Raw genomic sequence first — 27,573 nt, forward strand, 5'->3', positions numbered from 1 at the left:
AAAACCACCAAGACTCCGGGGCTCCAGGGACTGTGTACCGGTAAAACCACCGAGACTCATGGAGCTCCAGGGATTGTGTAGCCTACCGTTAAAAATCGGATCCATAACCCCAAATAACAGAACATTGTAGGGCTGTGTGTCAACATGGTACTAACCCCTGGATACAAGTGTTGCAAAAAAAATACTTCATATAATGAACACACACACACACATTATATATGTGTGTGTGTGTATAATATATATATATATATATATATATATATATATATATATATATATATATATATAATTAGTTTGATAATATAAATGTATATAGCGATTAACACACCCTACATTAATATACACGCACTAAAAAGGCATGTGCTCTTAAATTCAGTCCATGTATCGAATTTAAAAATCAGATCCATGTTTTGCTCGCAACATAGTATTAAATACAACTCCGGAGAATTCGTCTCAAAGCTACCATCTGTTGAAGAGACCGTGTTACTGCTGCACAACAGACTGTCCCTTTAATCCTGCGATCAGTGTGGCTGCATGTAAGCGAGTAACCAGCAGCTTGTTGATTTCTGATCTCAGCCACACATTGTTTTCATTTTAGTCTGTTATTAACTTTGAGCGAAAACAGAACTCTAACCCATTGGAGCCCTGGGTCAAAACCAAAGGGTCTGCGCTTGGACGATCTTGAGAGCGGATTGCCGGAAACGTCCGCCTTGAGCTCGGATCCCTGAGAAGAGGGGGACAGGGAAGGCTCTCCTTTTCCACGACTGTTCAGTACTTTCCCAATGAAGATGGCGGCTCCTATTCTTGCCAGCAGGACTGGATCTGTTAATAACACGGGAACCGGTACCAGCAGCAACAACAATAATAATAAAACATCTCCAAGCTTCCCGGAGCTGGACTTCAGGTCGGGAACGAGGATCGAGGAATTAAATAAGCTTATTCAGGATTTCAGCAAACACGATCAGAGGGAATATGACGACCAGCGGGCTCTGGAGATCCACACTGCTAAGGATTTCATCTTCTCCATGCTCGGTGAGGATCACGCAGCCAGGTTTACTTTAGTAAAATATTTGCGTCGTGAACGTAGTTTTTCTTTCTTTTTTAAAATCCTTAATTATGTTAGCTGTAGCTGCCCAGCAGCAAATGTAATACAGTAACTAATACTACAGTAATACAAATACAGCGTATAGAGTATATTTCTGACTGAATTAAAAGCAAATCTTTAAATGTGTGCTGCATTACTATATACGGGTGCCAATAATGGGGTAAGTGTTTGATTGACTTTAAGCTGATCATTACTATCAGTAAATGATTGCTATTGCTGTGCTGCCGAAAACGACGAGCTCCCTGTATTGGTGGAAACGTGCAAGTGACCCAGTTGCAGGAGGCGTGACCCATCCTGGTTGTAGCGCTAATAGAATTGCTTTATCCCCTCTGGAAACAGACGGGTATTTAAGAACATAAGAACATAAGAACATAAGAAAGTTTACAAACGAGAGGAGGCCATTCGGCCCATCTTGCTCGTTTGGTTGTTAGTAGCTTATTGATCCCAAAATGTCATCAAGCAGCTTCTTGAAGGATCCCAGGGTGTCAGCTTCAACAACATTACTGGGGAGTTGATTCCAGACCCTCACAATTCTCTGTGTAAAAAAGTGTCTCCTATTTTCTGTTCTGAATGCCCCTTTTTCTAAACTCCATTTGTGACCCCTGGTCCTTGTTTCTTTTTTCAGGCTGAAAAAGTCCCTTGCGTCGACACTGTCAATACCTTTTAGAATTTTGAATGCTTGAATTAGGTCGCCACGTAGTCTTCTTTGTTCAAGACTGAACAGATTCAATTCTTTTAGCCTGTCTGCATATGACATGCCTTTTAAGCCCGGAATAATTCTGGTCGCTCTTCTTTGCACTCTTTCTAGAGCAGCAATATCTTTTTTATAGCGAGGTGACCAGAACTGCACACAATATTCAAGATGAGGTCTTACAAGTGCATTGTACAGTTTTAACATTACTTCCCTTGCAGGTTTATAGCGGTCTGCAACACAGCTGGCCCTGTTCCTGGGTCTTTCTTTCTTCCCTCTGGTGATTACCATGTTCAATCCATACTATCTTTTAATTGCACGTGTGTGTGTGTGTGTGTGTGTGTGTGTATTTGTAAAGGTAAAATATGTCATCATTTTGATTGTATTTCTGAAGGAGGTCAGTGTTTCAAGGGTTCTGTGGTGTTTAGGATGCAATGCCATAGTTCATGTATCACTCCACTCTTCCCTACACTTTAAACTGTGCCCTGAAGCCAAGTCTGAAGAGAGTAGATGTTTCAAAGGAGGTGTGGTATTATAATCTATACTGTGAGGGAGAGAATGCTATAACAAAGAAATATGCCTTCTCAAGAGCTCCACGGGTCCAACTGGCATTGGAATGGCATCCACACATTGCTTTGTGGATTGGTTAAAACACTGTGCTAGTCTGAGCAGCATGGTCCACCTGTTCCACTTGCATTGCTGTGCCAGTCTCAGCAGCACAGTCCAGGTGTTCCACTTGCATTGCACTATGCCAGTGTCAGCAGCACGGTCCAGGTGTTCCACTTGCATTGCACTGTGCCAGTCTCAGCAGCACGGTCCATGTGTTCCACTTGCATTGCATTGACTTTGACTGTTCTGCAGCATTCTCATACAGGATCTAGTGGGATCTGAAGAGATGAGTCAGTCCAGGTTCAGTGAAGGTTGCAGCAGCTTCTTTCATCATTGGAAAGTGGAGCTGTGTAATCTATATTAATACGGTTGTAGTAAGCATCAAAATCTAAATGTGGAAGTGTTTTACTGTCACTTACTTTGCTGACATGTATACAGTTTAGTCCCTAAACATGAGGAATATATACAAATATCTACGTGTTCAAGCTGAAATAAAGTAGTATTTTTTGTCTGATTAACAAACCGCTAATCAGTCCTTTTGCATTGTTGGATAAAACCCAACCTAAAACCCCCAGCAGCTGTTGAAGAGTCAGTGGTCCTGAATAGATGATAACCCTACTGCTTACAGAGAAGGGTTTGGACATGTGGAGCACTGCATATTTCAAAGGAGAATTGTTATGTGGAAACTCAATGGGTTACTTTGTATGCATCTGTTCTGTACTGCCTGTCCCTCTGTTACACCAGTCCTGTCCTCAGGGAGGTATACACTTTGTTACAGAGATTAATATGTCACCACAAGTTTCTGTAGGTGTTGGAAGGGTAGTTTTAACCCTGGTTTGTTTTCCTTGGGGTCCTATTATAATGTTATAACAAACTGAGTCTGTTACTGTATAGGTGATGTTACGGATCAACAGTCTGTTACTGTATGGGAGATGTTAGTGATGGACTCAGTCTGTTACTGTATGGGAGATGTTAGTGATGGACTCAGTCTGTTACTGTATGGGAGATGTTACTGATGGACTCAGTCTGTTACTGTATGGGAGATGTTAGTGATGGACTCAGTCTGTTACTGTATGGGTGATGTTACTGATGGACTCAGTTTGTTACTGTATGGGTGATGGTTTTCTTCAGTCATGTGTTCTGTGCTTTAGATGTGTATAGAACACTAGATTCCACCAGTATGGGAATCAAGCCTCTTTTATATTCTAGGGATAGTTAGTTAGTTAATGTGGGTTTTGTAGTCAGACAACCCATGCAAAACCATGATTCCTCATTCATTCATTTTGTGTAGCCTTGTAGTTTTCATATAAAGACATTATAAATGACTGAATCACAGCTTTTATTCCTCACACATACCTAGATTATGTGGTTTACAGAGTTGTAATTTGCATGCAATTTCTAAGCACATCTAAAAGCTGGTAAACTATGGGACAAAATGCAACATGTGGTCTGACAATGAATTTCATGAGCAGATTTCTATAGGTTCTCCTCTCCTGTTAAGATCTGCTGTCCTGTTTCATATGTTCACAAAGTACCACTTAGCAAAGCTGAACACGCCATCCAGCAGAGTCTTCTTAGCTGTATCTTCTGCATGGAAGAAAAATGCACCAACGTTCCCTTCCTACTCATTGTAGAACCCTGGTCCTGCCTGTTGCAATCTTTATCAGAGACTCGCATAACTTAGATAGCTCAGATAGAAATCAAAGTGCTCCTATTTCTCTTTCAAGATACAATTATGGCAGATAATATTTCCCAGCTCTCAGCATTGTTAATAAGCTGCATTGTAGAGGGAGATTCTGCATGTCTCAGCACATCTCTTAACACCCAGATTCAATTAACTTATTTAGCTGGAGGGGATATAGCAATTATCAGAGGGAAAGCAGAGCAATCTTTACGTAGATTTAATTAACAGATGAGTGGTGCTACCAGGCTGGGTTGTTTTTTTAACTTCCAATTTTATAAGCTTGTAAGAATGTTTTTTCTTGATAGTTGTTGCAGTGAGTTATCTGGATAGGAGTCTTGCCGTGTATCTGATCGTATAGCTAATATGCCAGTCTGATTATCCTCCCATTTGCTTTCAAGGCAGATATGAACTGAAAAGCTGTGGTGGGATTATTATTTTGCTCTTGATTTTGTGGCATTTGAAAAAACCCAGTTCACAGCTCTGGAAAGAAACAGACTGAGGGGTAGATGTACTAAGATGGGCCAGTCACAGCGCAAACATACCACAATTTGCATTTTCCTTGCGACAATTCGCAAAGTATGCATTACTACTAAGAGAAAATGTAGTAATGAAAACTGCTGCAATATACTAATTTAAATATTTGTTGCATCTTCTTAGGAGCTCTCTAGCATTGCGAGAGTCGTGAGATAAATAGCGGGAGTAGAGCTGTGGTTTGTTGCAGCAGAGGGGGCCGAAGGATACTGTCTATACATGCAAGGCCACTTTCAAAAGTTCTTAACGAACTGATGCAATTGTAAGTGTCGCAATTAGTACATCTCATTATAATTTTTGAGAGCCCTGATTTGCACTGTCTCCAACCCATTTTTGCGAATGCAGGAACGCGTCATTTAATTAAAGATTTATTGGATTCTGAAAATCTTTTAAAGAACATTAGGGTGTGGCAAACATGACATATCGATATTGTCCGTTTAAAAGAGAACTAATTGCGTATAAAAGGGGAATAATTAACTTGTTGAGGAGGGCTTCCTGGAGGTTGGCGGTTCCTGTTTGCTATGCAGTCTGGGGTGGAAGGCATTGTGTGATGTCATCAGGAAGTTTTGGAGATGAGGGCTGTGACTGTGATGGTGTGTTAGAATGAAAACAATTTGAAAAGAAGAAAGTTTTCTATATTATCAGCGGCTGTATGAGGAAAACGTTAACTACACTAGTTGCCAAGTACTTGGAACAAACTAGTGCCGGAGGTCAGATGAACAAACAAGGTTAACTAACCTATTTGTTCCAGCGGAACAGGTCGTACAGTTTTGAACATGGGTAATCTGGTTTTAAGTTATTGAAAGGATTCCCGCATCGTTGTTTCGATTACAAAGGAAAATTGACATTTTTGTGACTGGTTAAATATCCAATACAATCTCTGTAAGGAAGAGAAAATAACTCGAACATAACTGACTTGCAGCATATTAAATGAACATTAGTCTGTCTATCAGAACTGTTAAAGTATTACCATCAATCCTTGTGTATTACAGACTCGTGTGTTGTTTTCTTTACTTTATTTTTCCCTTTATTTATTTTGTTTTGACCAGTAAATAATGTTAAATATTGCTTTATAATATACTGGTGTTTTTTGTTTCTGTATTTTATTTTAGTAAATTGTTAATTAACTTTTGCTTTGTTGATTAACTGTTGGGTATGTATATTGCGTTGTGTGTGTTTGCTGAGACTATTGAAACCCGGCTTGCAGTTTAATAGTGTAATTTGGCTCGTGAGGGTATATTCCCGCAACCACTGGCGTTGTCTCTTTTGAAGGACTGTATTTAAAGTAGGTTTCCAATAGGGATGAAAAGCTTTTCATTGTCTTGTACTGTTTGTTACTACCATAGCAATTAACTGTTATTTATTATGTTTGGTTAATTAATATTTTGTTCTGTATATGTTTTGTTTCTTTATTTTGTAATTTAGTTTAATTCATGGGTAAATGGACTTGAAGCTGGAGTCTATATATATATATATATTCCTCCAAAGCAACTTGTTTGGTTGTTCAATTAATTAATAGTCCCCTTTTTCTCTGGTTGATTATATAGGACTTGATTATGATGATGGGTTTTCTGGTCCTGGTAATGTGGTTAAGTTAAATAATTTGATAGGACATTTATTACTATCTGGCACCCTAGAGCTTGACGCTGTTACAAGGGAGCCAATATCAAAGCACAGAAAGTTAATAAGTGAAGCCATGTTCAGAGGCTACTTAAGGTTGCTTCAGAGCAGAACCAGTTTTAATACAGCAAAGAAGCATTAGGACAGAACAGATGTCTTGCTCCAGGGATGTCTATTCCTCTTGGGGAGAACAGAGGCAGGGTGCTGGGGAGCCTGCTCCCTCTATGAGGAGTCTGTATTGTTGCACCACCATTTAGGAATTGAAATGAATGATGCTTCCCTCAATGCTCAGAAACCCTGGGAAAGTGTGCAGACTTATCAGAATGACCAGAGAGCAGCACAGCGCAGCACCGCACAGCACGATCTGTATCTGGAATTAGTGCAAACTGATCAGAATGCCCAGAGAGAAGCACAGCACAGTACAATCTGCATCTTCAAACTACACACTGCATATCATTACATTCAAACTGCACACTGCATATCATTACATTCAAACCACACACTGCATTGAAGACTTTAACACTAATTGGAAGAGCATTTCCTTCGTTTGTGTTTTCATTATTGGGATCAGTATTGCATAGGTGTATTTTACTGCAGTCCTTATGACAATTTGACTGAATGGAATACTTTCATTAATGTACACAGTGTAGGGGAAGGGAATACAATGCACGACTGATGCAATATTAATATTTGATGACATATATCAGGATGTAGATGAAACAGTGTTTACTGAGGTGTGTGTGGTTGGTGCCATGTACAGAATATTGTTCAGCTTCAAATAAAAGCATTGTTGTAAATGTACAGCCTGCACTGTCATAACAATTTCCTAGATGAAAGCACAGAGACAATGAAGACATCTGTTTGTCCAGAGCAGAGAGGAGGGGGTGTGTTTTTCATTGTTATTCTACTGGCTGTTAATCACCTATTGTAAAACTTGTTGGCTAGGAAGGGCTTTCCATGGGTTGTGATTTAATGTTAATGAGTGATAAGAGCTTGTGGAATCCTGCTGGGCTGGATCATTCAGTGATGAAACCCTTTCACTGGGCTGGATCATCTAAGAATGGTGCCTAATGAACTGATACAGACTGAATGTCTTTATTGATGTAGCCTATACTGTACGAGTTGTGTTTGGACTTGCTTACTGGTTGTCAGAAGTGTGTTCTCATGGGATTTTACACTCTGTAAAGCCCTGGAGGCATTCAGCTGACAGCATTATTGTGCACCCGGGGTTACATATTCCCTCTGCCAAACATTTCATTCTTATTGTACTGAATAAACATTGTGAACAGAGAGGAGAGTGAAAGGGGGCTGTGTGTGGAATAGCCCTCAGAGAGGAGAGTGAAAGGGGGCTGTGTGTGGAATAGCCCTCAGAGAGGAGAGTGAAAGGGGGCTGTGTGTGGAATAGCCCTCAGAGAGGAGAGTGAAAGGGGGCTGTGTGTGGAATAGCCCTCAGAGAGGAGAGTGAAATGGTTGTTTTATAAGGAATAGCCTCAGCATCACATAACCTCTTGTATCCTATTTTTGGTGTTGCTTGTATGGGATCTGCTGCTGTGAGTGTGTGTTGGTTATATCCAGTGTTTGTTATAACCAAAGTAGCGTTTTGTCTTTTTTTTTTTTTTTTTTTTTTTTAATTTGGTTGTCACCAATGGTTTTTACCTCACTTTTCTCACCAATCTGGAATGTCCAATTATTATTTTTGTCTTGGCTCACCGGTGCAACCCCCCAGCAACTCGGGGAAATGGAGGCTGTGTGTTCCTCCAAGACACGCATCCCCCGTGATACGCGCCCTCCGAGACACGTGTCCTCCGAAACACAGACCCACAAGCGTCTTATCAGCCACAGGGGTCGCTGGTTCACGGTAAACCATGGATGCCTTGCCGACCTAAGCCCTGCCTACCCGGGCGGCGCTCGGCCAATTGTGCGCTGCCCCCTAGGAACTCCCGGTCATGGTCAGGAATGACATAGCCTGGATTCGAACCTGCGATCACCAGGCTATAGGACACATCCTGCACTCCACGCGCTGGTCCTTTACTGGATGCACCACTCGGGAGCCCAAAATATGGCTTTTTGAAGTAACTGAAACTGAAGCAGGGCTGTAAAGAGGTCTGCCTATTCCAGAGAGGAATTTGAAAAGTACAAGTGAATTCAAAGGAGAATTTAGTGGGCTGTAAGCCTGGGACACAGGCAGGTAATATTGAACTCATGGTTTGATTGACAGTGAAAATCTCTCTCTCTCTCTCTCTCTCTCTCTCTCTCTCTCTCTCTCTCTCTCTCTGTTTATGTCTGAACACACAGAATCGGCCACAACAAAAACTACATTTTTTCAATGTTTCATGTTTAAGTCAGATCTTTTGTGATTGTTTGCTACTGTAGAGTTAATACAGTAGCTCAGGAAACAGGCCCTCAGACGTTCCAGAAATCTCAAGGAGGAGAAAGCTGCAGCAATGGGAGGGTGGACTTGACTGGCTGAAACTGAGGTCAGGCAGTGTGAACAGGAGCTCTGTGGAGGAGAGGAGCCAGGCTGGCTGCAGCCTGCCTATTGGCTGATATTGTTAATGTATGTAAATGAAGACATGCTGTGCATGCAGTACAGAAGCACATTCTCTGAATGCCAAAGGTTGTCTGTTGATGCAGCAACCAGCAGAATGCTGCTCCATATGAATACCAATACTGTTCATGTGCACAGATACTGTAGCTGCTCACACATTACTCACTCCAGACAGATTCTGATTTAAAATGAACGCAGCTAGACATACTTCTGGACAAAATTCTACATTTTTGTTTTCATTCAAGAGATTTTGTCAAAATTCTCTCCACTTCTTAACAGTCTGCCACTTCAAGGTCAGCACAATCTTGCCTGGAGTATGACTTGGGCAGACGATTGAGTTTTCACCCAGTTTTATATAAAATCACCCAATGAATTACTACTCTTTAAGCTGAGTGTGTTGGATTCATTGTTAACTGAGCAGCCCTGTTCCATTTACTTTAAGAAACGATATGTCCTGTAACTGTTTAGAATGGTTCAAATCCACACGTCCAACTGGGTTATAGACACACCGCAGTTCACTTGCATGTGTTCAAATGATTCCCAGTCGGACATTTTATCACAAACATTCAAACACTGTGGAGGACCTATATGTGTGGTAAATATGATCACATTGCCATGACTGCCCAGTAAACAGCGTGACTCTGGGCAGTGCTTTTACTGACTGCCCAGTAAACGGCATGACATCACTGACAGTCAGCTCAGTGCACGAGTCAAGCTCCCAGCTCACTGACAGTCAGCTCAGTGCAGCTTTGAATTTCCTCAGCTTCCACTCCAATGTAACATTAGCACTTGGACACATATTGGATTATTTGCCCTTGTATGATGTGTTCATGTGTGCAGGCATGTTAGTAAAAGCTGTTTGTTTAATTATTTTTTTCTTCATTATTTGTGAAGTACCTGTTTATAGTAATATGCATTTATTTTTTGGTTTGACTGTAGCTTGAGAACATTCTTGACCCATCAGCCTTGTGGCTGAGCATTAAAGATTTTCAGCAGATCAGCAGAAATTCTGCTCTGTGTTACTATAGTAATGATTAAGAAAAGTGCTCAATAACATGGTGTTTGTGCTCCCTCTAATGTCTTACTTCAAAACAGCATCACCTCTGTGGAACTCATGCTGTGCAGAAAGATCTCACAAGCTTCCATAGAAACAAACACCCATATAAGACAATGCAGTGTCAACACCTAATAAACAGCAAGAGCTACATCTATATTCCATTGTGTGTGTCTTTAATCTCTAGAAGAAATAAACACACATCACAGCACAGTCTCACACGTGATTGTGACTGTGCTAAAGTAATGACTGCTCTCTGGCTGGCTGGATGTCAATGAGTACTCCCTTGGCATTGTTATGTCAATAATGCATACAGCTTGCTTGCGTAATAGGATAGACCAATAAACATCTTCTCCATTCAAGGCAAGTCTGGCTGTGCATTCTACATATTTGTTGGTTTGGATTTGTAACCTTCATCGGTATTAGAGAAAGGATATTTCTGAATGCTATTCAGCATCTGGCTGGTAATACCATTTCTGTTGTTTTGTAAAGGTAACTGTCACAGTGTTTCAAGTCTACTATTGTGAATTTTTAATTTACCATTCACAAAACTTCTAGTAACCCAGAGAGCCAGGGTTCAAGATGAGGAACGGACCTGCCAGCCTGCTGTTAAGCCAGTGAGTGTTCTCTGACATCCTGCTCGCTGTGCCTCTGCTGAGCCAATGAGTGTTCTCTAACATCCTGCTCGCTGTGCCTCGGCTGAGCCAGTGAGTGTTCTCTGATGAAAGTAATGTGAAGTGGTGTTGAAATCTGATACAATGTTGCTGTGCTTGATATTGGTTGATGCCAGGGAGACTGTTAGCATACAAAGAGGTGTATACATATATACAATCATTTAAAAATGACATCCCTTATTATCCCTTAGTTAGGTCATAGGTAATATTGTGCTTATTGTAAATCATTTAGTGCCAGTAAGAGGTTTTCTAGGGTTTGAAATCTGTCATCAAAAAAATAAAACACTGTAGTCAGCATGTTTGCAACAGAAGTGCTTTTATAAAGTAAATATAAAGAATACAACCCTAATCTCACTGGGATCAAGCCTTCAATCAGCAAACAAAAGGGTGTCTTTCCATGTGTATCTCTGGACTCCAAAGTATATTTGTATAGATGTAATCACAATGAGTTTGGGTTTAAAACTATTAATAACTCCTGTTAAAGTCATTAGAGTCAGAGAAGGACAAAAAGCAGATAAAAACCTGTCTAACCTTCCAATGTAGCTGTAATACTATCCTGTTTTAAAAGTGCACAGTAATGGTTTGAAATGAGGCAGGAGATTAAAGACTGCAGAGTGATGATGCAAAGATCAGGTATTCCAACAGGCCAGTCTGTGACCTGAAACTGAGCCCTGTTTCAATGAATCACCTGTCACAAGGGCAAGTGGATTCAAGCTGGATAATTACTTGTATCTTGTGTAGATAGATGCATGTTTGTGTGTGAATGTGTGTAATGCCTACTATAATACCTAACTCCCCCCGCCTCCATACCTGTACATTTTGAAAAGTATTTACTTAATTACATTATTTGAACACTTGTTGGTGGGTACTTGTAAAAAGGTGTGCTTCCAAACATTTCAATACCAATGCTATAACAGTTCCACTAGGCAACGCGGTGAGGACTCTGACTCTATAAGAGTTACTCATTGTTCCTTCCTTGGTTCTTGCAGGCATGGTGCAGAAGCTGGATCAGAAGCTTCCTGTTGCTAATGAGTACCTGCTCCTCTCGGGAGGAGTTCGAGAGGGGGTGGTGGACATGGATCTGGACGAACTCAATGTCTACGCCAGAGGCACAGACTACGACATGGACTTCACGCTGCTGGTTCCTGCACTGAAACTCCATGACCGCAATCAGCCGGTCACCTTGGACATGCGACACTCTGCCCTGTGCCACTCCTGGCTGAGCCTCAGGCTTTTTGATGAAGGGACCATTAACAAATGGAAAGACTGCTGCACCATCGTTGATCACATCAACGGCGCCTCCAACTATTTCTTCTCGCCCACCAGTGTGGCTGATTGGTTTTATGAGTCCGTCAGCGTGGTTTTGGTGGAGATTCAGAAGAAGCCTCAGCGGGGGATGCCCAAGGTGGAGAAGGTGGAGAAGAACGGGACAATAATATCCGTTATTCTGGGGGTAGGCAGCAGCCGCATGCTCTATGACATTGTACCAGTCGTGTCTTTCAAAGGCTGGCCAGCAGTGGCCCAGAGCTGGCTAATGGAAAATCATTTCTGGGATGGCAAGATAACAGAGGAGGAAGTGATCAGTGGGTTTTACCTGGTGCCTGCTTGCTCTTTTAAAGGTCAGAAGGAGAATGAATGGAGGCTATCCTTTGCAAGGAGTGAGGTGCAGCTGAAGAAGTGCATCTCAGGTAGTCTAATGCAAGCCTATCAAGCCTGTAAGGCCATCATCATTAAACTGTTATCCAGACCCAAAGCCATTAGCCCTTACCACCTTAGGAGTATGATGCTCTGGGCTTGTGACAGGCTTCCAACCCATTACCTCTCCCAGGAAGACTACTCTGCTCATTTCTTACTCGGACTTATAGATGACCTCCAACACTGCCTAGTAAGCAAGATGTGCCCAAACTATTTCATCCCGCAGTGCAACATGCTGGAGCACCTCTCTGATGAGACTGTGGTGCTGCACGCTCGCAAGCTGTCGTCAGTGCGGTCCGACCCCACGGAGCACCTGAAAACGGCCATCGAGCAGCTCAAAGCAGCCAATCGGCTGACTGTGGATCTGCAGAGGAGAGGCAGCTCCTCCAGCATCCCCTCCCCACTGTCTGACGGGGGGGAGACCCAACCTGATGACCGGCTAGCAAAGAAACTGCAACAGCTAGTGACTGAGAACCCGGGCAAGTCCATCTCTGTGTTCATCAACCCCGACGACGTCACGCGCCCTCACTTCCGCATCGATGATAAGTTCTTCTGAGGGGCTTTGACCAGGTCTCCTCTAGAACATTGTGTCATTCAGTGTTCCATGTTATATTTACAGCTAGACTGTTTCTGCAGGGCACATGTTTGAGTTTTGGAATGATCTTCTGGTAGTGTATTCCATGCATATTAGATGAGGGCTCAGATACTTTTAAAGGAGAACTGAAACCTGTATCTGTGTACAATGCTGTATTATGAATGTTTGTTTGTTTGAGTTTCTGAAAATGTCTTATTAACCTCCTGTGCCGTATATGTGATTAGAAAGTTGTACGTGTAGCACATAGAAGTGTAGTCCTAAGATTTGTGTTATATTACATGAAATCTTGGATTCCTCTGCTTGTTTTGCATTGAAGACTGAAGTAACTCTCCTCAATCCTTAGTGCGTCTGCATGATGATCTTACCTGCACAGTGAATAGACTGACAGCAGGGTTGTATTTTAAAAAGGGAGATAGAGTGTGCAAAGATGCACACTGCAATTTAGATGCAAGTTTTTGCATAAAACCTGCTGCATTTTAGGTATAAATAAATTATATTTTCTTTACAGTTATGTGTATTTTGCTTTATGTAAAGTGAACAATTACATGCCAAAAAGTGACTAAACATGGCTGTTGGGATTTTACCTTCGCAGACCCATTGACAAGTGCAATTAGACTGTTTGGGCTTTAACAAATATTGCCCCATTTTTTTTTTATTGTCATTATCTGTGCAAACAACCTCCAGAGGTTTATAGACCATGGAAACAGTTGATGTACACTACCAGTCAGAAGTTTTAGAGCACCCCCATTTTTCCAGTTTTTGTAAAAATTTAAGCAGTTCATCCAGTGAATAACCTGTAATGGTACAAAGGTAAGCGGTAAACTGCCAGAGGTTAAAAAAACCTAGGTTTAGGTTACCAAAAACTGAAAAATAATGTATATTTCAGTTATACAAAAAGGCCTTTTTCAGGGAACTAGTAATGGGTTACCAACTTACAACTGTTCTGCAGCAATGGAAGTAAATTAAGTCTTGAAAGTTGATCCTAACAATTCCTACAGGTGTCCCAACGATTACTTACAAACCGTCTGTCTGTATAAAAGCAGTATTGGAACAGACTGTGTTACTACACCCTCTTAAGCATTATTTGGACAGTATTGTACTGCAGGAAGTAATATATTGCTATCATAATGGCAAGAAAAAGGCAATTAACAAGACAGACAGACCATTATAACCCTTAAAAGTGTATGTTTTTCCTTTAGAGAAATTGCAAAGAAAGCCAAGGTGTCAGTGAGTATAGTTTCCTATACCATCAAAAGGCACTTGGAAACTGGAGGAAACTCTGACAGGAAGAGGTCTGGCAGACCCAAAGCCACAACAGAATCAGAAGACATGTTTCTGAGAGTCAACCACTTGCGTGATAGGTGGCTCACAGGACAACAGCTTAACACTGGTCGAAGTAAGCAAGTCTTAGTTTCAACTGTGAAGAGAAGACTTCAAGCTGTAGGTTTGACAGGTTGAGTGGCAGTAAGAAAGCCATTGCTAAGATGGCAAAATAAGAAAAAGAGGCTTGCCATGAAGCACTGCCAGTGGACTACTGAAGACTGGAAGAAGGTCTTATGGACCGATGAATCAAAATTTGAAATCTTCAGTTCATCACGCAGTGTTTTTGTTATGCCGTCGAGTAGACGAAAGGATGGTTCCCGGCGTGTGAGACCAACTGTGAAACATGGAGGAGGAAGTGTGATGGTTTGGGGCTCTTTTGCTGGATCCAGAGTCGGCGACTTGCACAGAGTGAGTGGCACCCTGAACCAAAACGGCTACCACAGCATTTTGCAGCGCCATGCAATACCCTCTGGTATATGCCTAGTTGGTCAGGTTCATCCTACAGCAAGATAATGACCCAAAACATACCTCCAGGCTATGTCAGAACTACCTTAGAAGAAAAAAACGAGACGGTAGGCTTCAAATCATGGAATGGCCAGCACAGTCTCCAGACTTAAACCCCATTGAGCTGGTCTGGGATGAACTGGACGGAAGGGTGAAAGCAGAGCAACCTACAAGTGCAACACATTTATGAGAACTTCTGCAACAGTGTTGGGAAGAACTTTCCGAACAATATTTGATTTCCATTGTAGAAAGAATGCCACGAGTGTGTTCGGCTGTTATATCTGTAAAAGGTGGCTACTTTGAGACAAAAATTTAGATTAAATTTTGTTAAACAAAATGATTCTATGATTTCTTTTTTTATCTCCAATTGTTTAGTACAGTGAGACATTAAACTGCATAAATTTCAATAAAAAATTGAGGTGTTTTAAAACTTTTGACCAGTGGTGTATGTCACTGGTTTGCAGAGGTTTATAGACCATGGGAACAGGTGATGTATGTCACTGCTTTAGTTCTCCTTTAAAGACTATCAGTTGTACTTCATAACCATCATTAATATCCACAATTTGTGTTTATTATGTCTTTAGAAAATACATGTTATGCAGAGTGTTAAATACTTGACAAACAAATTTACATTAGCTATAAAGTTAATTGTATTTATTTTTCTGCTACCCAGAGCTAAGATGAACAAAGTTATTTGATGCTTTTCAATTCTGAAAATTAAATTAATAAAGCATACTGCATATACATACAGTGTGGACATGTGATTAGCTTCCTGTGTATAATGTGACCTTTACTTAGATGACTGTAACTTAAGGCAAGAGAGATGTATGATATAATGAAGAATTACTCTCACAATTGTGGGACATTTCTTATTGCAGGATTTCAATGCAAAATATTATGGACCGGTTTCTTCAGTGTCAAAGACAAAAACTAAAGCTGACTTTTCTATCTCTGTATATAAGAAGTGATTACTCAAGTAATAAAAGTATCTCACATCAGACTCATTTCTTGGGGTTTATTGAGCTACTTCACTTTAGAGGATATGGGTCTGCAATAAAATCTGATGCATGTCCTAGGAAAATAAATTCCCAATCTTTTACAATATTTCTGCCAGCAGGCTTCGCATTGCCACCCCACACTCCCTCCCACCCCCTTTGTGTGGAAATGTCAGTATACTGTGAGGAATAACAAACCCATCCTCAGAAGTGCTGCTTGTCATCGGAAGCAATCAGAGCAATGCTACACAAGCCTACACTTTCCAACACATTCTCCATGGAAGAGACTTCACTGCAAGGACCAGGTTGAACCAAGTAACTTTTTACATACAGAATAAAGCAATCTCTACTGCTGCCAAAACTGGCATCATTAGATCATCTATGATTTATTTAAATGTGAGCCAATGCTTTTAATTTATTACATACAATGAGACATATTCATTAGATTGATTAACATATATTTGAAATTGCTAAATATATTTCAGATGAATATGCAACTCATAAAACTGTTGCCATTTTAACTAACGTTTATTTTTGAAACTGCAAATCAAACTGATTCTGTTAATTTGAAGCATTCTGTGTCAAATCAAAAATATATCAAATGCATTCTGTGTGATGTAAGAATTTCACCTTTTAGCAATGTAAGGTTGTCATCGAATTAAAGTCTGAGAGAAACTACATATGGGATCGAGCAGCCACTGTACAGGTGATAGGGATCTGAAAGCCCTGTGTGCAGAGTACAAGAAACAGCAGGCTCTCCAATCAGGAGTCGCTGCACAGAGGGACGGGGATTAGGAGCTGAATTACTCCTAGAACAGGAGGGGCATTCATTATAGACATCGGTCACGTCTGTTTGAAAGATTAATTATTTTAATAAAGGAGCTAAGCATGCTTAAATAAAGCACAGATACAACACAGAATGTGATCTGTTGATGTTACCCAGGATTTCTTTCATTGAAAGACCAGCCACAATTTCTTGTTAACAATCTTAATTTATGATGCATTTATATAATCCACAAGGACTGCAGCCATAGATGCTGTTTCAGTGTATTTTTAGTTCTTGCAGCATCAGCAACCATTTTAAAAAGTGTTTTAATCTCTGCTTCATGTGAGGTGTAGCATAGAACACTGTTAAGATTTTAAGCAAAAAGAACTACATTCACGTTGACTGCATCAGCTCTTGCCAAGTGTGAAGGGAGCAGATTGGTAATGATCTTCTGAGGGGCACTGATGGATTTGGTTGAGTGGTTGCGCTGCTGCTTGAGAAACAGGTGTGAGCGCAGAGTATTAATGGAGTAGCTAGACACAACAGACTTGTGAGGGGCAATATGTAATATTTTCCACTTGGTGTCACAATCCAGTGCCCAAGTACTGCAAATTAGTGCTGAATTTCAATGATTCTGTTAAAGGGAAACTGGTTTGTTTTATTGCTGTATTGGCAGAGCCAAACCCACTGCTTCCTTGTTTGTCAAGAGGGCAGGTGGAAGTGGTGATACAGAGACAGTGGCTATGATCAGAACTGACACTGTACATCATAATGTTAAATACTGACCATGTCCAGCATGGAGAGAGAACAGATAGGAATGACCTCTCCACACCAAGGATTCAGAATAAACACTACAATATAGTTAACAGTTAATATAGTGTACATATTTAAATAACTTTGTATAATTCCACATTGTGTTTTATCTAATAGAAACGTAGTCTGGACAATTAAAATGTAAATTCAAATAAAAAGACAAAAGTTGAAAACAATAGCCTTAAAGCAGGGTGTGAGCAAGCGGGTGGGTGAGTTTAAGATTAGTCAGGGCTTTGACAAATGATGAATGCAATGAATCCACCGAGCCACCTTAACAATTTTGCTCACAGTGTCCTATCTCCACCATCGCCTCCATGAAGACATACTGTACCAGACACACAAGGACAGTCAGTCCACTCACGTTCTGTACTGCTAGTAATTCCAGCTGGGATGCTTCTAATGGTACTGGGCTGCAGATGTTTTGGTCAAATAACCAAATATTTTATTCACTGGCTTCATTATTTCTTACCCTGCAATGTCAATATAGGGATGTATGGTCTATGCATAATAATAATAACAAAAAACAATCAGCTAATATTTGCGTAAGTCACAAACCTGGCAATGTTAAGAACTAATATATATATATATATATATATATATATATATATATATATATATATATATATATATATATATATATATATATATATATATATATATATATATATATAAGCTGTCCAGATACATTATTTCCTAGGTTAGAAACAAGCCAACCATGTTATCATAGCCGTAATTAGATATAATTCAAAATGATCCACGTAGTTTTTTATCTACTGTATTACCCACGCATTGCCTCCACCTCTGAATTACGGGTACACGTCACGTGTCTTTATTAGTCTGCTCTTTTGTCCTCAAACTCAAACATGCATGCTTGTCTTTTAATGCTGAGTCGAGTTATTAAAACTGTATAATAGAAAGTTATTACTTATGACATTGCTTTTATATAACCAATAGGAAAGTGTGTGTTTTAATAATGTTATAACCTACCTGTTAATAATGAAAACGCTGCATAGATACAAATATTGTATGTGGTAGTTCAAATGGCTTGTTTTGATTTGTTAATAACAATGACAATATATTTAGGAGCGGATCTGGTTCTAACCATTCTAGAAATCAAGCATATCGAGCCAGCAGTTTATTTTAGATATACAAGAGCAGTATTATATCTGATGCAAACTACTGCTGTTAGGCGAATCCTACATTTAAAACTATTGTGATAGAAACCAATAGTGTATTATTATCTGTCGCTACCGTGTCCGCTTGCAAAACGCGGCTGTGCAGCACTTATAGGCTATAGACATAACCTGTGTCACTGCACTTAAAAAAACACTTGACAGGGTCGTTTAAATGGAGATGAAACCCAATATTATGAAAGCGTCCTTTCACTTCTATATCGTGTTCTACATCTATTCAGCTTGTGTAACAAAGGCACTACCTGTATCTACTGTTAACCGCAGACCTTAAACCTGACCCCGAGCCATGACGTCACTCCTGTAGTTCGTATGTGAGGCTCTTCAGCACCACGCGTAGAGGACAGCTCCCGAGTGCAGCTCTCAGACCAGGAAATGCGAAGAAAATACAAACCTGCACTAAACAGAAAATAATACAGAATAAAACTCGCCATCGGATCTTGTTCCAGCACCGAGCCCTCGTCTTAAACACACTTAGCCTTGTTCCTTCCTTGATATACTTGTTAGAAAGTCACGTTTGGTGGTTGGTTGCGGCTCTGCGAGGCTCAGGGATTCCCGATTAACAAACAGACAAGGCACAAGCAGACCAGATAAGCCACAATTTCAGAAAGCACACGGCCTGCAACTTCCCGCGATTGAAAATAAACGGCTGGACATGGATAGCAAAGGTGAGCAACTTTGTACCTTTATAAAATACGTAAATGAAAATGTAGTGTATCAGAAGTCGATGTCGCGGTGAGGGGCAGTGGAGCGCACTATGTGCAGACTGCAGTACTGAGGGCTTGTGCACAGGACGGCTCGATAGTCCTATATTATGTGCCTTGCTGCATAGACTCGGTTTATAAGTGCAGATTTCTGCTATTTACTTTGCTGTAGATAATAAACAAAGTCCCTGCAGCGCTGGTAGCCGTGTCGCTTCTTTCTTTTAACACCAACACCCAACGATTGCTCGATGCAGCAAATTGCGGGCGTCATGGGGCTCCAGTTGACGGGGACGGGGAGGGATCATTTCAGAGCTGTGGGAGTCTTATCGAGCACAGTCGTTTTCTTCTAAATACTGCGTGAGTATTAACATGGAAGGGTCTGATAGATGCATGATCTATATTTGCCGTGTATTTACCATGGAATTGTTTTAAATGTTCATATTTATTACAGCATGGTCAAGCTACGCTGTACAATAAAACCTAAACAGTTCAGATAGATAGATAGATAGATAGATAGATAGATAGATAGATAGATAGATAGATAGATAGATAGATAGATAGATAGATAGATAGATAGATAGATAGATAGATAGATAATGAACTAATCAAGCTTCACCTGCAGTCATGTGCATAATCACACAACATCACTGTCTGCTTTGATCAGCATGCAGGAAGGAAAAAACCCGGTGAAGTGCTGAGGCGCGACCAGATGTCATAAAAAATGTTTATCGCGGGTACAGATATATGCAATGGAAGTGTTTGTTGACTGTTAAATTCTCGATCAGAGTGCGCATTATTACTGTGCAGTTAAGAGAACTGTGCTCACGGATGCGATTGATGTTGTCGTAGATGTTGTCGTTCTGCGGATATATTCGACTCGTGGTTTGGTTGAATATTGCTGATGTTACTTTTTTCTAGCTACAACAACACAGTGAATATAGAGGAACTCTGGGTTACACAAGTATGTTGCTGATGCATCTTTTGCTGCCATTGGTGCTGATGTTATTGTCACAGCAGGATTATGTTAGAATATTTTGGGTAAATATGACTAGAACACTTAGTTCAGGTTACTGTTTGTAATGTATGCGTATGCCTTCAGAATTCATTTTAATGTGAAGGCAAGAAATACAAATCTGACATTCAGAAAAAAAATCAATTATTGTATAATTTTCACCTAAGAGGTTTGTCAAACAGTTGAAAAGTAAGGTAACACTGCAGTGGGTATGTTTGTCTTTTTCACCTGTATTGTTCTTCTATCTGGAATCGGAGGTGCTTGTGTTCTCTTGTTTTATGACAGGAGAACACGAGACTACTCACATGGCACTGGCCATAAGCTGACAGCGCGATGCTCAAGTTTGTTTGATTTCTTAATAAATATATATTATGTTGACAGTACTAAAGTAAAATAGTAAAGTAATAGTCTCACACAAATATTTTGAGATGATAATATGAGCAGATACTGTGATAGTCTCTAGTCTTGTGGCTGTAAATTCCTGCTTATTTCTGATATATTTGCTATATGAATATGTTGTAAAGCTGCCCCTGTAAACATGTAAAGTGTAAACTTCATTTGCATCTGATGGGTGTCAGTTTGATTTTGTATGTCATAAATTGAATACTTCAAGTTGTATCAAACTTGTAGCTTTACTCACAGGATCAGTAACCAGCAGACAGTGCCCTCGTTGTGCTTGTAAAACTCGTAGCTTCACTCACAGGATCAGTATCCAGCAGACAGTGCCCTCATTGTGCTTGTAAAACTCATAGCTTCACTCACAGGATCAGTATCTAGCAGACAGTGCCCTCGTTGTGCTTGTAAAACTCGTAGCTTCACTCACAGGATCAGTATCCGGCAGACAGTGCCCTCGTTGTGCTTGTAAAACTCGTAGCTTCACTCACAGGATCAGTATCTAGCAGACAGTGCCCTCGTTGTGCTTGTAAAACTCGTAGCTTCACTCACAGGATCAGTATCCGGCAGACAGTGCCCTCATTGTGCTTGTAAAACTCGTAGCTTCACTCACAGGATCAGTATCTAGCAGACAGTGCCCTCGTTGTGCTTGTAAAACTCGTAGCTTCACTCACAGGATCAGTATCTAGCAGACAGTGCCCTCGTTGTGCTTGTAAAACTCGTAGCTTCACTCATAGGATCAGTATCCAGCAGACAGTGCCCTCGTTGTGCTTGTAAAACTCGTAGCTTCACTCACAGGATCAGTATCCGGCAGACAGTGCCCTCATTGTGCTTGTAGTTATTCTTAAACACAGTCTGGAGCTGCACTCGTTGATGGAAAACCTGCAATGTTTTTCCAGCTCACCAGGCTTGTGCACAGAGAGGGCCGTTTGATTATGTGTTTTTTAGTGATCATCTTTACCATGGTACTATAATTAAACCCAGCATTTTCAAATACATCTTTTAAGAAACTAGCTAAAAGCGACATTTCTTCTGCCATGTTAAACAGCTGTGTGATGGTTATCTGCTTGTTTATTGTATTTCAAATGTTATCCCTGGGTTAACCACATCAAAGAGTAACTTTAGTCACCTTTGGGTTGAAAGCAATTTGCTATTATTCGATGTAGTATAAATGAACTGCGCACTCTGTCCACTTTCCAATACAGAGCTAGCTTCACACCTGACTGTGTTACATTATACTTGAGCTTTACACTCTTAATAACAAGGAAACACTGGCCTGCACCAAAAACACCTTGTCAATGTCACTTTCCAAGAACTACCATCAAACACACTGTACTTTTTCAACATAGATGTGTGCACTGTACCAAAACATACACCAGTTAATAAAACAAAATGAATTCACACCTAACATCATAGCAGTAACAATAGGGCTCTGCTGTCCTCACTGCAGATCAGGGTCTGTGAAACCAATTTTATCAGTTGAATCATTTCATTATGTATTTGATTTAATAACCCTACACCTGTGTATGTGTGTGTGTGTGTGTGTGTGTGTGTGTGTGTGTGTGTGTGTGTGTGTGTGTGTGTGTGTGTGTGTGTGTGTGTGTGTGTCAGAATCATGTCATTACGGATTTGATTTAATAACCCTATACCTCTGTGTGTGTCAGAATCATGTCATCACGGATTTGATTTAATAACCCTATACCTCTGCGTGTGTCAGAATCATGTCATCACGGATTTGATTTAATAACCCTATACCTCTGCGTGTGTCAGAATCATGTCATCACGGATTTGATTTAATAACCCTATACCTCTGCGTGTGTCAGAATCATGTCATCACGGATTTGATTCAGGAGCAGACAGAGGGAGAGATGGGATATAAAGCTGCCAATAACAGAACAGGTTTACTTTGTTAAAGTGGTTGTGTTTGTAATTCACATGCAATGAACCCAATCTGGAAGGAAGGCTTTATCATGAAGAATTAGCACCACTTGAATCCTATGTCTCCAGGTGATTCAAGATTTCAGGGTATATTAACTTAACAAAGATCACAAAGTTACAGTGACACCTGTATTCACATTGTGCATCAAACAAACTGGCCAGCTCAAAGTTCACAGCATAAACAAATATGTATATATACCAGTGTGGCAGAGCAAAGCTCTGCCCTTTTAAATTGGCAGGGATGGGGTTAACTTCCCCTGCCTGCCTGGGTTTATTATGTTCAGGTGGCTGGGGTTGATTAGTTGATTAGGTTGATTAACGATCAATCAGCGCCCAGCCACCTGATATAAAAGGAGGCCTCAGCTTCTCATTTGGGAGAGGGAGCTGAGGAAGCAGGTTGGTGTTTGTTTTGTGGTTTTTGAATTTTCTAAATCCAGTGAAGGCATTGCCCAGCCTGGAAACTTTATTTTTGTGAGTTTTGTTTTTGCTTTATTTGTGTTTGAGTATCTGTTATTTTGCCCTTGTGCACTTTATTTTTGTTTATTTATAATAAAATAGTTATTTTTTTGAACTGCAGTCTGTCTCTGGGCCTCTATCCACTCGCCAGCCTGCCACAACCAGTTACAGTGTTTACCAAGTAAATACGACTGACTATACAAAACGATGTGTACAGCCAGCCAAAACCACGGGGTTCAGTCCCGAAATGATAATACAATAACACACACTTTAAAACAATTAAACGATCACCAGTCCAACAGTGAGTGCTCCGGGTGCAAGTGGTGTTATGAATACTTGAACAGCGATTACAGTGGTGCCGTGCAGTCCAGGTTTGATGCTGGCTGAATAGTGACAGCTCCCAGATATTTATTCATCTATAATGACAAATAACAACAGTTACTAAGACAGACAATACAACACTAAACACTCACAGTTTCGTTTCACTCCTCCAGGTCATTCCATAACCATAACAGAGGAACAGATCCCTCAGCCACATCCCCTGATATACCTTCAGTCCCGCCCCCTTTCGTAGCGAGTGCAATCACGTCTCCTCCAATCCGTGACTGACACATCGACTACCATAGTAAGGCGCTGATTTTAAGTATTGTGGCTTCGCCCCCTTTTTGGATGGCCAACTTCCAACTTACCCTGGAATGAACTGCCAGACCATCCAGTCCTTTTCTACCTTGCCCTCACAGGTTGGGAGGGAGATTGTTGACTCAGAATAATTCGCTCTCTGTCACAGTGTGTGTGTGTGTGTATTAATACACTTATGTTTGTTTTCCATTATTGGTGGCCACAAAGAGCTTCACGTTCATTTTAGTTTTAAAGAGCACTCGTTAAAGTGATCTAAAGCGCCGCCAAGCCTACCAGCTGCAGATACATTAAACACAAATAAAGGGATTTTACAATTCTCTGTACTCTCAACTTGAGATGAAAAAAAAACTACATTTACTGGAACAATACAAAAACCCTAGATGTGAGTTGCTTGCTAAACATTAGCTTGAGTGCAAAGGTTAGTATTTGTATTTCTGTTAAACCTGCTAATCCCCAGCGTTGTGAATTGAATGAACGTAATGTTGTAGTACTGACAGGGGAAGAGCTGTGTAATGTTGTAGTACTGACAAGGGAAGAGCTGTGTAATAGTATAGTACTGACAGGGGAAGAGCTGTGTAATGTTGTAGTACTGACAAGGGAAGAGCTGTGTAATGTTATAGTACTGACAGGGGAAGAGCTGCGTAATAGTATAGTACTGACAGGGGAAGAGCTGTGTAATAGTATAGTACTGACAGGAGAAGAGCTGTGTAATAGTATAGTACTGACAGGGGAAGAGCTGTGTAATAGTATAGTGCTGACAGGGGAAGAGCTGTGTAATGTTGTAGTACTGACAGGGGAAGAGCTGTGTAATGTTATAGTACTGACAAGGGAAGAGCTGTATAATAGTATAGTACTGACAGGGGAAGAGCTGTGTAATGTTGTAGTACTGACAGGGGAAGAGCTGTGTAATGTTATAGTACTGACAAGGGAAGAGCTGTGTAATAGTATAGTACTGACAGGGGAAGAGCTGTGTAATAGTATAGTACTGACAGGGGAAGAGCTGTGTAATGTTATAGTACTGACAAGGGAAGAGCTGTATGATAGTATAGTACTGACAGGGGAAGAGCTGGAGGAATCGGAAATAGACACGTCTCTAAATGCTGGTAACACTTCCTGTAGTTCAGCTGCAGTTCCACTCTCCCTGTTGTGATTTCATTAAGGAGTTCAGTGAATATATAGGTTGTAATGGTCCCGCCCTTACAGAGAGACAGATAGCTTTTCCTTTTAGTTCAGTACTGGTACTCACTTATTTATTTTTATTTTAGCAGTAGCAACAGTAGTTTTCTCTTTTCCTATTTTTGAGCGCAGGGTTATTATTGATTGTGGGTTCCTCTGTCTTTCAGTGTAACACATTTCATAACTGAGAAAGATGGCCTTCAATTTGAATGCGGGTCCAGTTGGCACTGTATACAGTGTATGGCAATGAATTGCTTCCAGTCCCACTGTTGTGGCTGTCTAGGGAGCTGGGGCATTGATCCTGCACTGCTGTTTCTGTGAATGTGAGCTTCAGTTTGGGTGAGTGGAGATGTATATTATATCGCTCTAGGAATGATTCAACATGATTCTGTGAGCTTCAGTTTGGGTGAGTGGAGATGTATATTATATCTCTGTAGGAATGATTCAACATGATTGATCAGGAGTCCTGTTTAACCCTTGCTATGCTGTGTATTTTGAGTAAGGATCAATATGATTTTTACTATCCGCTTTTCTGCTCCCAGAGCTCTAGGTGTTGACATTACACAGCATTTCTGTTGTGTCTACAAACTCTACACACTGTGTTGTTCAACATGAGTGGCTCCTATTAAAGACAAATCAGAAGGATAACTGAACTGCTTTTCCTGCAACTAACTGCAGTGCCTTTTTAAAAAGGCCCTCATAACAAAATTATGGTAACTGTGATCAATGATTTGTCACTTTTTTAAATTTTTAAATGTTGCTTTAAGGATGGAGGCACCATTTTTGAAATGTAATCCTGGGGTAAGTTGTTTTGGACCCTTGATCTCAGCTTTCAATATCATTGACTTCTAGAGGAAACCATAGCTCTGACACAGCAATACCAGTGTCAAATGAAAATAAAACTCCTCCCCTCACTATAGCTTTCAATACCATTGACTTCTAGAGGAAACCACAGCTCTGACACAGTAATTCCAGTGTCAGATGAAAGTAAAACTCCTTCCCTCGCTTGCTAAAATGACAGCAGTAGATGTAAGTGAGGCCTACTCATTGCATTTGTCCTTGTCCCTCGTGGCTTGGTGTGCAATCTCAGCTCTGTCATAGTCATACAGAAATGATGAGGACACATTATTGGCAGCAGCATTCCTTCATGTTTCGCACTATTTGCTAGAAGCAAGTATTGAACTCATTCTGCAGGTACACTGCTGAGCGGGCTGTGCTCTACAGTATAGTGGAGAGAAATTAACTCAGGTAACGTCATGTGTTCAGGACTCACATTCACTAAAAAGGAGGTTTATAAAAATCAGTCTCAGCTCAGGATTGTATCCCTCTCTGTCTGTTTGTTAAATTGTATGTATATATTTAAAAAGATGCTCTTCCACTTGATAAAGAAATGAAAGGATGGAATCAATATAGTTGACTATCTTGGTTTGTTCAAATATATTAAAATATATAACAAAATAAATGTGCTATCATTAGGTCTACAGTCTACAGGCACTTGATTAATAAATAGCAGGGAGTCGAATATATTTGAAGAAACTGAGATAGTCAGTCCTTGACAGACCAGGCAGTTTTCTGGTTTATGTTTCCCATGGTTTCCTCACTCACTGCATCCTCCTCATGTTGCTTGTGAGATTTCCTTTGCTTGGTTGCATTTCCCTTCTTTGTTTTTGTTTGAATTTCCCTGTGACTGGCCCTGCCCTGGCTCTGTCTACATTTCGGGGTGCCTTGCTCCTGTGACCGGCCCTGCCCTGGCTCTGTCTACATGTCGGGGTGCCTTGCTCCTGTGACTTGCCCTGCCCTGGTTCTGTCTACATGTTAGGGTGCCTTGCTCCTGTGACTGGCTCTGCCCTGGCTCTGTCTACATGTTAGGGTGCCTTGCTCCTGTGACTTGCCCTGCCCTGGTTCTGTCTACATGTTAGGGTGCCTTGCTCCTGTGACTTGCCCTGCCCTGGTTCTGTCTACATGTTAGGGTGCCTTGCTCCTGTGACTGGCTCTGCCCTGGCTCTGTCTACATGTTAGGGTGCCTTGCTCCTGTGACTTGCCCTGCCCTGGTTCTGTCTACATGTTAGGGTGCCTTGCTCCTGTGACTGGCCCTGCCCTGGCTCTGTCTACATGTCGGGGTGACTTGCTCCTGTGACTGGCCCTGCCCTGCCCTGGCTCTGTTTACATGTCGGGGTGCCTTCCTGTCTGTGTTACACACATGCCCTGTTTAAACAGCTACCCTGGGCTGCAGCAGATCGGATGATGAACAGTTTTACTGCTCTGCAGCAAACTGAAAACAGCGAGGGCTGCAGAAATTCACATCTCTATGGAAATAGCGAGGGCTGCAGCAATTCACATCACTATGGAAATAGCGAGGGCTGCAGCAATTCACATCGCTATGGAAATAGCGAGGGCTGCAGCAATTCACATCGCTATGGAAATAGCGAGGGCTGCAGCAATTCACATCGCTATGGAAATAGCGAGGCATGCAGCGAATCCTATCTCTATGAAAATTGCGAGGGCTGCAGCAGTTCATATCTCCATGTTGATGATCGGCTGGTGAAACAAAAGGCACATTAAATCTCACTGAATGAAGCACAGCATATCTTTCAATTCGCTTCTCTCTCACAGCATCACTCTGCTGCTGGTCTATCTCTCTCTCTCTCTCTCGCTGTTATAATAATGAATAAATATATATATGTATGTATGTGTGTGTGTGTATTCTATAACATTTATTTATTTATTTATGAATTTATTCTTTTCCTCCTCTCTCCTCCTCCCTATGTGAGGAGCCTCAGTGTCACTCCTTGTCTCTCAGGCTGTCCCAGGTGCTTGTGAATTGGGCTGCCTCTTTAGTGCAGCTTGTTTCCTCTCCT

The 27,573-nt window shown here is 41.0% G+C and overlaps 1 protein-coding gene across 1 annotated transcript; it reads left to right on the forward strand.

Annotated features, from left to right (window-relative positions):
- Positions 1–423: 423 nt before the first annotated feature.
- On the forward strand, positions 424–13,605 carry LOC121327173 (protein MB21D2). The gene is made up of 2 exons (XM_041271023.1): positions 424–1,032; positions 11,506–13,605. The coding sequence occupies exons 1-2, from the start codon at positions 783–785 to the stop codon at positions 12,765–12,767; spliced, it is 1,512 nt and encodes a 503-aa protein (XP_041126957.1). The 5' UTR covers positions 424–782; the 3' UTR covers positions 12,768–13,605.
- Positions 13,606–27,573: the final 13,968 nt, after the last annotated feature.

This window comes from Polyodon spathula, chromosome 14, assembly GCF_017654505.1.
Source record: "Polyodon spathula isolate WHYD16114869_AA chromosome 14, ASM1765450v1, whole genome shotgun sequence".
Lineage (NCBI taxonomy): Eukaryota > Metazoa > Chordata > Actinopteri > Acipenseriformes > Polyodontidae > Polyodon > Polyodon spathula.